The sequence below is a fragment of the Triplophysa dalaica genome, chromosome 14 (assembly GCF_015846415.1).
Source record: "Triplophysa dalaica isolate WHDGS20190420 chromosome 14, ASM1584641v1, whole genome shotgun sequence".
NCBI classification, from domain to species: Eukaryota; Metazoa; Chordata; class Actinopteri; order Cypriniformes; family Nemacheilidae; genus Triplophysa; species Triplophysa dalaica.
Genome location: NC_079555.1, coordinates 8,742,870 through 8,755,386, shown reverse-complemented (window position 1 = coordinate 8,755,386; position 12,517 = coordinate 8,742,870). Strand labels below are relative to the sequence as shown.

Below are 12,517 nucleotides of genomic sequence, written 5' to 3'. Positions count from 1 at the left end.
TCTCTGTAAGTTTTCACTATTATCAATTAGAACCAATGAAGCCAAAAAATTCAGAGTGTGTTTCTTATCTGTAAAATATAGTCCCGCACATGTACGGATGTGGGCCTAGATATGTGATATTTAAGTATGACAGCACATAAATGTATGAGAGTATATAATATTTTATAAACATTCAATAGATTAATAAATATTATATATTTTTTGTTATAAATATAAGTAAATATAAATATAAGAAATATAAACAGTGTACACAGAAGTTTGGTGGCTTTCTACATTTCCTACATACCACAAACTAATCCACCTATCCACCCAAATATAAATGACAAAGAATTTGATCTTCTTCACACTAGATCTTCTTCGTCACCTTCCGCAGCACCTTCTGTAAAGCACACAAACACAACAATTAAGCAGAGAGTCAAAGCACACATAACATACTTCTGAGCTTTGTTTTGAACATTGCTTAAAGTAAACATCACTCTAGACAGACTTTTTTATAAAAAAAAATTATAGTCACTCCACTGTTTTTACACCCCGTCTAGCTGCTTTGAAAAAGGCTCCTTACGCTCGATATCTGTAAGGTGCTGATAAGCCACTTCCCGCAGATCGTTCAGCACATCTGGAAAGCTCTTCTCAAGCTCCTGCAGCTTGTCCACAGACAGGGAAAAAAGTGTGCAGGAACTTAAGGCACGGACTTGAACAGGCTGCTGTGCTCCCAAGAGCAAGCAGATCTCTGCAAAGACGTAAAGGAGAAATCAAAAGTAGGAGAAAAATCTAAATTCAACCTGTATTTGCTACAAAACTTAACTACAAGCCAAATACTTCATAACACATTTATAGAGTATATCTCTATCAAAAGATAAAAGCAACAAGTATACGCCAAACATACTTAGTCCTATCCTATCTGTCAGTAAGTCAACATAAGAAGTAGACTGGAGGTATATATATATATTTAAATAAAAAAAGATTGGTTGTTTTTCGTGTTGTCAGAATTTGGATGTATTCTTTCACACTTACTAGCATGTAATTAATTTAATAACTATTTTCCTTATTTAAATCACTGGGATTGTCAAAAAGTGGAAGTTTTTGGTAAAATTGAAGATATAATGCGAGTGTCTGTAGGTCTTGAGACGACTCCTCAAACTGAATCAAAGTGCAGCAAGTTTCACATACACCACCTCCAAAGAAATCTCCACATGAGAGCTCTCGCTGGAAGAACGTGGTCTCCTCGAGTACCCGTCCATCCTCAATAAAGAAAATCCTGTCAGCTGGACCTTTCAGATGGAAGATGATGTCGCCTGCCTGGAAGATTTCGTACTCCAGCATCATTAGAACGGCCTCGCTCAACTTTACATTGCCGCTAGCAAAGATGCGTACATTTGTCACCTTTGGGTACAGGGCTTTCATAACATCCTACAAGTTGAAACAAGAAATGTCTGTTAGTTTATGAATATGCTAATTTAATCCTACAGATAGAGAAAATAAACTTTTAGAAGATATACACATTTATCACACGGCTTTCTGGAACATTTCATTTTGATTGGTCAGTGACAACATTTGGGATTTGAATCTCTATAATAAAAACAAGAAGCAACTAAAAAGTGGCATAACTTCACACATCAGTTCACATTTTACAATAATTAAAACATTTCTCAACTTTGACAGACCTTCTTTAGTGATTCTTGCACGAGGCCAAGAGAGCTCTTCTTCTGTTGCCATCTGTAGCCTGCAATGGCACGCTCGCGCAAAGCCTTGGGCAGATGCTCAAAGTTTTTCAGCTACAGATGTAACACATCAAATATGGCATGACATTATCTGACGTACCTTCAGTTTATTTATAAAAAATTAGCAAATGTTGCAAAAGATCACCTCTTCTACGGTCGCCTTTTTAGCTGCAAATGCTGCTGTCTTCAAAGCAACAATTTTAATTAAGATCCACCAGCCGATCAGAATACTTAAGACGGCGGTCCACTGTTCTTCAGGACCTACAAATCAGAACCACATTAATGCAAACTTGATTATTACAACTTTCTTAACAGTGTTTTTCAGTGCTGCATGCCGACGCAAAAAAAGTTGCTTTCTTTCAAAAGGTTAAAGTCAATTTTAGAGTTAAGGATTTTGTCAAAGCCCTGAGTTCAGCTATATGCAAGCATCTCAATTTAAGTTTTTCAAATGCATAAATGTTTGAAGTGTGACATACGTTTCGCATGGTCAAAAAATCCATATGGTGTCTGGGTCATTTGAGAGAATGCCCTAACGAAAGAAGAGGAGTACTTCACTCCAATTGAGGCATTCTGCGTAATGTGACAAAAAAAGAGCAAATCAGGCATTAAATTCACATGACTTCTCACCATGTTAAATATCTACACAGTCAGTAAAAAAGCGAGTTGAGTTGTACCAGGAGGTGTTCTTTAATGACCCAGCTATCAGGTGGAAATTCACACAGCGCACATATGTAAAACTGGATGCAGGCGTTCCAGTGGGTAATAAGAAAAAGCGGCAGAATTACACACATGGATTTAAAGGGCCTTCTGAGTGCTGCGAGCCGGATATATGAAACCTACAAGCATGTACGAAATAACCATGCAACCATTAAAATCAGTCACCATAGAACAACAAAAAATGTCCACTTTTGCATGCAAGAAACTGGCTCTTCCTTACACTTTCAAGTTGCCTGAAAAACCTGGTGAGCTTCCGCACACGGATAAGACGTATCATGCTCAAAATCCTCGCAAACATGAGGATCCTCAGAAACTTTGAGGCCATCAGCGAGCTCGTGTCAAAGTGATAGTTTTCCTGAATCAAATCAAACATGCTTTTATCGTAAGTTGATATAACACAGTTGACATAATCAATTTGACTGATGTTTATAGGGCTGAATAAGCAAACTCACCACAATTACAATGCAGACGTCTGCCGGAAATGCAGCCAGCAGGTCTGGAACAAGCCAAGATCTTAGATATTCATTCTTGATCAACTGAGGATCAACAATGGGCATCTGGACGGAAAAATATATAAATATAACAGTATAGACATCAAAGTTTAGTTCCGACTGGTGCAGCTAAGTTCTACATTGCTCTGAGGTCCCATTAAATAATTAAAGTGTATCTTGATTTAAGAATTAAATTGTCTTGGAAAATATGAAATATAAGAAAAGAAGAAAAAAAATCTGAGTAATATAATCATATTTGCAATGTTGTCATCAATTATAAGTGGATTGCTTATTCAAATGTGAAAATGCCTGATTGGCAGTTTTAAAGATGAGAAGACTTGTTCTGTTCATCAGGAATATGTTTACTGTAAAGGTTTAGTTTTAATTTAGTGTCTCTGAAGAAATTTTTACAACACACTTACCTGATTATCCTCATTGAAGAATCCCAGCCGGAAGTTTACGAAGATGTCTATACAAAAGAATACGTCTGAAATTACATTAAAAGATATCCAAAACTTGTGTGCTGTTCCATAGATATCCTGAGCAAAAGCCATGTCCATGGGGATTGTAACCAAATTGACAACTGTAAGGATTACCATGAAGAGGAGGTAGACATATCTGCAAATAAAAGAAGGCTTTGAAATACAAAATCTATTGTATATTGGAGAGCTAATTCACTTACTGCATTCAATAATTGTATCATTTAAAACTTTTCTATAAGCATTAAAATAACATGTGTAAAAGTTTTTTCCTGTAAAAATAATTTATTCCTGCATTAAAATAACATAAATGTAACATTTGTATTGATTACTGTATAGCCAACATGCTTCATTTGATTACAATTACAAACACCAGTGATCGTTTCAGTGGAGTCTATGCACCATCCTTAAATATATATGCCTGAAATCTGTTAACGTGCTTGACCATGGATTAAAATATTGAATTTGCATTTGGTTTATCTTTAAGCGTATTAAAATCACCACATGGACATAAACAATTATTCAAAAGGCGATTTTTTTCACCACAGTTAATTTCCTTTACAAAGGTGATTTTGTTTTCACATTTTCCGTCATAAGCGCAGACTACAACAAATATTTCTGTCATGTGTGATATCACAAGTGAATTTTTGCTCATGAATTTATCACAATATATAAAACACAGCAGTCACCGCAGCACCAAGAGAATGCGCGTCACCGCGCTGCAACCGCCCAGCAACAAATAGCCCAGGGCCCATTTTTTCCAGTGAAGGAATGAAGGCCTTTCGTGATTTTACCTCATAAAATGTGCATTAATACATATTTTTGGTACCCTGACCTGTTATTTATTAATAACACTCTTCCCAGAAACACGGTTAAAGATTTTGGTTAATTGTGATTGTGTTTTATTAATAAAATGAGATTATTCTGGTTACCTGGTGCGACTCAGTGGGTGTATTATCCAACGGGACTCATTGACAGGTGTTTCTTCACTTTGCACTTGCATCTCTACATTAAACAGGTTTGTCTCACTCACTGAAAGGTGAAAGACGAACTCTTCTGATGCCGGTAAATAAGCAAAGTGTGCGACTGACCGTTGCGCCCGTTATTTTAAATCGTACTGATGCGCGAGTGAACTTGAATGATGCTGATGATACTATCGTCATATTCACGAGGTTTCATAACAATATTAATTTGAGTAATTTTCCTGTTTAATTTCATATTTTTTTTTCTTTATTTACACATTAAAGTGTAATTTCTGTAAAGCTACAAAATTGAAAAATACGTTGAAAAATTGAACTTTTATTTATGATGACGTATACACACACGGAAAAAACCTATATAAACATATAGGTTTTAATATAGGTTTTGATATAGGTTTTTAATATATGTGACATATATAAAATTGGCAGGTTTCCTATATTATATGTACATATAGGCGTACATATATGTGTACATATATGCGTACATATATGCATATATATGCACCTCAATTTTGCCTATATGTGGCATATATACGCATATATGCAGCATATATATGAGCATATATGTGCATACATACTGCATATAGGTTTTCATATATGTGCATATATCCTCATATAGGTTCTTTCCATGTGGGTACACATATGTATATTGTATAAGAACCCATCTTCCTCATAGGCTCCTCAACCACCAGGATAAAAAGAAGCATCCCATTCCTCAGACCCCATATCCTATCCTCTAATCCTTTTATTTTTAAAAAGGTTAACAGTTCCCTATATATCGGATAATCACTCAGTCCCTTGCCTGAAATGTCCTCTCACCAGTCTATATTTACCATTACTTTAAAGACTATTTCGCGCTTCTTCATACCTATTACATTTAAACAAAACCTGCTCCACTATTTCTAAAACATTACACTCTTCACAACTACCATTTCATCCTTCCCTACGGTCGCAAGTGTAGAATTTAAACCTGTGTCCTAATCTGAGCCTGGTCATTGTTACTTCTTCCTTCTACATCTCCCATAAATTTGCCTTTTTCCTACTTTTTCCCCCAAAATTATAAAACCATCTCCCTTTACTGCTATTATCTCACCTTTCCTGCCATGTACCTTTAAACTCCCTATTAATTACTTTTTTAGCTTCTTTTCTCCCCAAATGTACCTTGATCAACTCTTTCTGTAATGCCTTCTTATCAGCTAATTTATCAGCTTTTTCATTCACTTCAATCCTGATATAAGCTGAAATCCATCAAAAGTGCACTGTGATACCCTCTGCCTTTATTCTGTACCATAATGTATATATTTCCACCAATCTTCTATATCTGTTTTTGTAGACATTATACTTTTAAGAGCTGTTGCAGAGTCTGAGCAAATTACATTTCTGCTTACCTTAACCTGTTCAACCCACTGTAACCCTACTATTATAACAATTAATTCTGAGGAATTTACTGACAGTTTATCTCTAGTTCTTAAATGTAACGTACGCAACGTATACCCCTATACCAAGTTTTTGATTACGTGGATCTTTAGATCCGAAATTGTTTTGCTATAAAAACACTGATTTCATTACTGTTACTATAACCTTCTCCTCTCTCCCTGGTTCATCTAGTTTTCCTCTATATTTCCTTCCAGTTTCATATTATTAAATATTTCTGTACACATATGAAATTCATTCTAATTTGCCTTTCTAAATCCCCATGTGCTACATTGACTCATATTTTGCTTTTGCACTTCATTTGGGATCTTACATGTTACTGGCCAATTGTCATATTATCTTGGTATTATTGAATGGTGCATCTGCAAGAAGAAAACGATGAGACCAATATATACATACATTTTTTATTTGTTAACGTTAGTTAATAAAAACACAGCTGTTTATTGTCCATATTAACTTAACAAATACAACTTTTAAATTTAAAAATGTTTTATTGAATGTAAACGAAAATAACAAATTCTGTAGACAAACAGTTACAGTTTTTGTTAACTAACGAATCTTACTGAAACCTTTTGAATGTAACTTGCGTCAGTAAGTTTATATCAAATCAACACCATCAAGCACTTCCACAAACTTATTTTCACCACAAATAATTCAACAGGGATAGTACACTATCCAATGGTTTAAACATATATAAGCCATATAATTAGCTAGTTTAGTTTACATTTTTAAAACGAGTGACGGACAGACACTATGGTTGGCTAGTTCACCTATACAAACTCTTTCATGCATAGACCCACAACATTTACTGGATATAATATTCTATCACACATGGACAAACCATTACAATTTACAGCAGTCATGTGAAATTTCTTCAATTCAACACGTGCTTGTGCTACGCATGCAAAATGCAAGCAGCGTGAAGAGTGGGGGTGTCAACTGCAAGTGACGTCACAGGAAGCGAAGGTGTCTGAGCATGCAAGTCAGAGAGTGCAAGTTGATAGGCTGCAGCCAGACCCTTCTCGGACCCTGGGGCTTCAGCTCCACCTAGCACTTATGGTAATCCGGCCCTGCCCAGCGCTGTTGGGTTACAGTTGCCAACCCAAATATGGGCCAAATCGACGAGTATGGAATTCTTGAGCTTTTATTAATGCTGCTAAGCAGTAATTATTGTTAATGATCACATTTTTTCTGGACTAACATTGTTCAGAGGTCTTTTTAGAGTGTAAAACATTTTAAATCTGTTTGTTTACACGGCAATTGATTTGTTATTCGTACCATGACCAGGGGCCGTTTCAATAAGGAGGTTCAACCAACTCTAGGTTAAACCTTGAACTCAGAATTGGTTTACATAAAAATGAGACACTTTGAGTTTTTGGTTTCAGAACAGCTGATTTGAATTAGTTCAATTTAAGAAAGAAAATTATGCTCTGATGTAATACATGGATGATGTTATTAATGTAAGGATGGATGAGATATATTTAGATATATCTAATTCCCTGTAAAGAAAACTGGTACTGTTTTAATAAAAATGCACAGGGAAATGACAAAACTCCACTTGGGTCCTAAATTGCTCTCCTGAAATCAAAGTGCATCCCTATGAATTAATGCAGCCTCTTCATGAATCATCTATAAAAGCACATATGACATATACTGTAAGTCACTGAGATGGTGTCTGTATGATCATAATGTGTGCAAAGGATGACTTTATTAATGAAAGAATGAATGAATGAGTTACACCACAAAAAGAGGAGGAGATGGAAATAAACTGTGTTTACCAAAGAAAACCTGCTCCCGACCAGGTTAGGTTCACAGAGTAAGTTACTAATGTTACTGTTATCTCCTTTAGAAACAGGCTTGAGTTACCCCGTTTTCTCGGGTATGACATGCTTCGCATTCTGAAACGAAAAACCCAGAGTTTCCCTCATTTCAGGGATAATATACTCAGAGTTTTCATTAAACCACCTTTCTGAAACGGGCCCCATGTCTCCCAGGAAATATCAAGTTTATTTAATGTTAACGGATTACGTTTTTTTTCTGTTTAAAGGGCCATGGTTCAATTTTCAACCCAATATTGCCAGCATTTTTTAGTGAAGGTCTGTGAATGTTTACTGTGCCACAACTTCCCTCCCAGCCTACAACGCATCTTTTAGATGTAGGGGAAAAATGTGCATTACTTTTACATATTCATGCTTTTTTCAGACATACCGCAGACAAGGATCTGACAAAGATGTGAAAGTATGTGTTAAACATAAGGAAGTTAGAGATGCCAACCACACAAGAGAACCAAAAGTCTGTTCTGTTTTTTATTAAAGTTTTAAATAATTGTACTAATTGACTAAACATTATTTGACACATTATTGAATAATACAAAAATGTATGTGTTGGCAGAGTTTTTATCGAAAGTTTCTTACAAATGAGCAATGCAGCTTACAAATGAGAAAAAAATTCTGTTAACATATTCTACTATACAGTGCATTGGAAAGAAATGTCATGCCAGCTGCTTTTCTGAGCTTCCCTTTTTAGACGATCATTTTAAAGTTTGAAGTTATGGAGGAACTTCAGTGAGCTTGTTTGGACAGTGTGAGTTTAACAGAGGAAAAACAAATGACCATTAGATTCAGGAACTTATTTTACTTTTCATGCAGGAAAATTGTTTGACTGATGGAAAAACCATAAAAAATTATGTCAAGTTGATTAGTTGATTACACACACTTACACTAAAGATGTTTTAATTACTACACACAAAAAACATTTTTTCAGACATACCGCAGACAAGGATCTGACAAAGATGAGAAAATATGTGTTAAACATAGGGAAGTTAGACATGCCAACCGCACAAGAGAACTAAAGGTCTTATTTGAGAGTCTGTTCTCTTTTTTATTAAAGTTTTAAATAATTGTACTTATTGACTAAACATTATTTGACACATTATTGAATAATAAAAAAATGAATGTGTTAAATTTACACTATAAGTGGTATAGATATAGATCTACGTCAGAAATATGTATAACAATGCACTCTTTTTTTACAGCACAAATAACAGCTGTGTTGACCAACAAGTTTTAATGTCACAATGACTTGTAACAAGAGTAAATACTGTGATCCCATCATTTTTATAGCAAATAGTACACAAGCATGCATGTACTTATGAAATAACAATATTAAAAATGTATCATTCAAATTTTAGAATTATACTTGAAGTTTTTGTTCTTTCTCTTTTTAGAAACACTCTTAAAATGGTAATATTTTGCAATGAAATCAACGAAATCTATATTTATTTTTTTATTAATTAAATTGTTATGGGTTTTAAGAAAATCCAAATACGAATTTCTGTCACCAAACAGGACTAGTGTTGTGGTACTCAAGGACGGTCTTGGTCTCGAGACAGGTCTCAAGAATTTTTTTTGATGGTTTTGGTCTTGTCTTGGTCTCGACTCTCTTTGGACTCGGTCTTGTCTTGGTCTCAGACTTAATGGGATTTAATTTCAAGACCGATCAAGACCACAACTGTGGGAATTACACTAAATTGCTGGAGCATTGTCTGATTTATGTGTTAACATTATTCATGTGATTGGATGTAAAACTTCTGGTTTTGAAAGCATTCACCACTTTTCCGTATTTAATTATTCTGTTACTTTTGTTACTCTTATTGCTTGTAAGAGAAGAATGGGGGGTTGTTTTAAAGAATTCTGTCATCAAAATGAAAACACACAAAGATCCAAAGTATCCGAGATGTGACTGCAAAAAAGTAATACTTGTATAAGATCTTGTTTTTTATTTTATAATATCTGATGTGATATTTATTTTGTATACTTATTCAATAGACCTTGAGTTAATAAGTGACTTAAGTTTTATACACAATTTAACTTGGGTATTTACCTTTTTTTTTTTAGTTATTGTAATTTCTACCTGCACAATTTTTAATATGTTACAAAGGTGTGTGATAAAAAACATCCTACACATACATTTATGCACAATAAATAACCCAAGTTACTTCTATTATTATTTTATTATACTTTTTTGTGTTTTGTGGATCTTTTGAATGAATTTTGGTATTGCTGGTCTCGACTCTGTCTCGGCCTGCCTTGGTCTTGGCCCCTCAAAGTCTTGGTCCCGGCACCCTGTGGTCTCGGTTTTGGTGGTCTTGACTACAACACGTTGATTTCATATGTACACTTATGGACACCGTTAATCAGGCATCAGAAGTGAACAAAATAAATGTTATATGAATATTTATATGAAATATTTCTGTTAAATAAAATGTTGCCAATTTTTATTACCATTAAAACACTTCTTATGAAAATTAGATAAAATCAGATACAAATTAAAATAGTTTATCAAATAATTCTGTTATATATTTCATAAAAATTATGTTTGGATGTACACCATGAATAAGTTCAATGTAGGCTACACTATTATAGTGGACATTTATTTTCCATCTCCATCAAATAACATAATGAAAACAAACAAATTTCACAAAACTGTTTTCCTTGGGTCTCAGGAGAAATAAAGGGTGTAACAGATATTTTATCTCTGTGACGTTTTTGTAAATGTTTACTGAGTGCTACAACTTAATGAATCCCTCCCTGAGTCCACAAAGCCCTTTTCAGTATAAGAACAACCAAAAGCTTTATGTTGAATACAATCTACTACTTCCAAAACATGCTTATATGTAATTTCACGGTAACTCTGTTAAGTGGAGCGGAATGAAAAAATCTGTCTGCTTTTCTTAACCTCAGAACTTAATGGTTTGAATAATTTGTGGCGATGCAAAAATGTATTTTATTTTCAAAAGAGTTACATAGTTAAAGATGTTTTTCATGAATTTATTGTATTTATATATTTTTTCACATGCTTGTAAATTGATCTGGATTCTGAAAGCCTCTGCAAATAGCCTACTGCGTGAAGGTAGACATAACACAGAGGTATAAAATAATTATACATTTTGGCCACTAAGTGGCATACTTTACTTACTTTTGCCAGCAGGGTTGTTTCGTAAACGAAGCTGTCTGGAAGCACTCGATTAAATATACACAGATGATGACCACATTGTTGCCAAACATACTGGCGGTCAAAAAAGTACTAGAGACATCTGCACAGTAATTTTCCGTTACATATTAACTTAAAGTACTGGTTTTAAATAATTAATACATGTTTCTTGCTCTCATACCTTTTCACAAATACATGCACACAGAGAGGAACACTAAACAGCCTTTCTTATCAAACTAGGACAAAGAGCTGATACAGACATGTAACCATGGTGACCAGGTGACGTCTCGCATTCCCGCTTGAGCTCTCCAATTTCAGAAGGGAGGCCTGAGGCCAATATTCATTTACCTCAATCATACCAACTACAATCCTGCCAGTCGCTGAAAGGACTACGAAAAACATGCTAGACAACTTTAGTGTTGTGTCTGATGTGTGAAAATAGTCACAAAGAAGACTTTTCCTATAGAAGGGAAAGTTGTTCCAGCATGTCCACAGGTCATGCACAGGTTGACACCCGCATCTAGATTCCCCTAAAACCAGCCATATCCACAAGACACTAGATAGGGCACTGTCATTTACATTTATGCATTGAAACTACACACTCATATTTGCCACGGCCCATGTTGTGTGACAAGTCAAAGGCCAATCATATCATTTCAAGAATTCTTTGTCTTAAAGCTAAAGCCAGTGGAATTCCGGGTAGGCAGCTGAGAGACTGACGGCTTGGGTCTGGTAACCTGCTGAGGGATGTAGAAGAACCAGGGGAATGCACAGTCTTCAAAGGTGAGTGTACCGACTAGTCTGGCAGCATTCCTCACACACATACACCCCTCCAAAACCCACAAAAATTCCACATCTCTTCCCTCAAAACCCGTACGGTGCTTTTAAAGATAAGATCTCTTCAATGGTGCATTGCAGCGTAACAGTAATGAGTTTACCTGTTTTTTATCAAGTTTTAAAAATATCACCAGTCGTGTTTCTCGTCAAACATTAATGAATGCTCGTCTATATTGACTGGGCCATTTTCAGTCCTCTGCAAGACTACATGTTCTCATGTTTTATTGGTGATCTGAATAAATAAATAATTGATGAACATTTTCCAATACTGATCAAATCAACATACAATCATGAGAATTGTAACTTGTCACCTGTACTCAGGAAGTTCATTTATTATTGTTTAGAAAAATATAACTATTGATATAAATTAAAGTGTGGATTAATGATATTACAATATATGATCCACAACAGAATCATTTTAGTGACTACTGATAATACACAATGTGTTTTTCGCATGTCTAGATTGCCATTTTTGGTGCTATTATTTCAATGCTCTTTTGTGTGAATCCTCAAAGGTACGTCAACAAGGTACAATGGGATATAAATATCCGAAGTTAACAAATTAACGTGTGGGTAGAGAATAGAGAAATTGTTGTAATTCCAGACAGGTATGGTTGGCATGTTTGACATTCAGCCGACACGGTTGAGGTAGGAGCACCTGTTCAAGACAATAAGACGGGGTGTACGAGATCTGTCCTGTTAAGAGGATTCCATTTACTATTGTCACAATGTCACTTTTCTAAACCACCTTAAAGCAATGTTTTACTCTTAGTCTTAAAATAGGTGTCATTTGTACACTTTAATGCTGCCTTCAAGTGCTCTCTGAATTTCAATAATTCCCACTTCAACCCAGAGGTAACATCTGG

General features: G+C 35.1%; 1 protein-coding gene across 1 annotated transcript; it reads right to left on the bottom strand.

Moving 5' to 3' along the window:
• Nucleotides 1–145: 145 nt before the first annotated feature.
• LOC130435732 (potassium/sodium hyperpolarization-activated cyclic nucleotide-gated channel 1) lies at nucleotides 146–10,816 on the bottom strand. The gene is made up of 12 exons (XM_056766542.1): nucleotides 10,800–10,816; nucleotides 3,526–3,547; nucleotides 3,352–3,416; nucleotides 2,891–2,995; nucleotides 2,659–2,793; nucleotides 2,396–2,557; nucleotides 2,198–2,291; nucleotides 1,867–1,982; nucleotides 1,665–1,775; nucleotides 1,176–1,410; nucleotides 563–730; nucleotides 146–379 (listed from the first exon to the last, which is right to left on the bottom strand). The coding sequence occupies exons 4-12, from the start codon at nucleotides 2,993–2,995 to the stop codon at nucleotides 342–344; spliced, it is 1,164 nt and encodes a 387-aa protein (XP_056622520.1). The 5' UTR covers nucleotides 3,352–3,416; nucleotides 3,526–3,547; nucleotides 10,800–10,816; the 3' UTR covers nucleotides 146–341.
• Nucleotides 10,817–12,517: the final 1,701 nt, after the last annotated feature.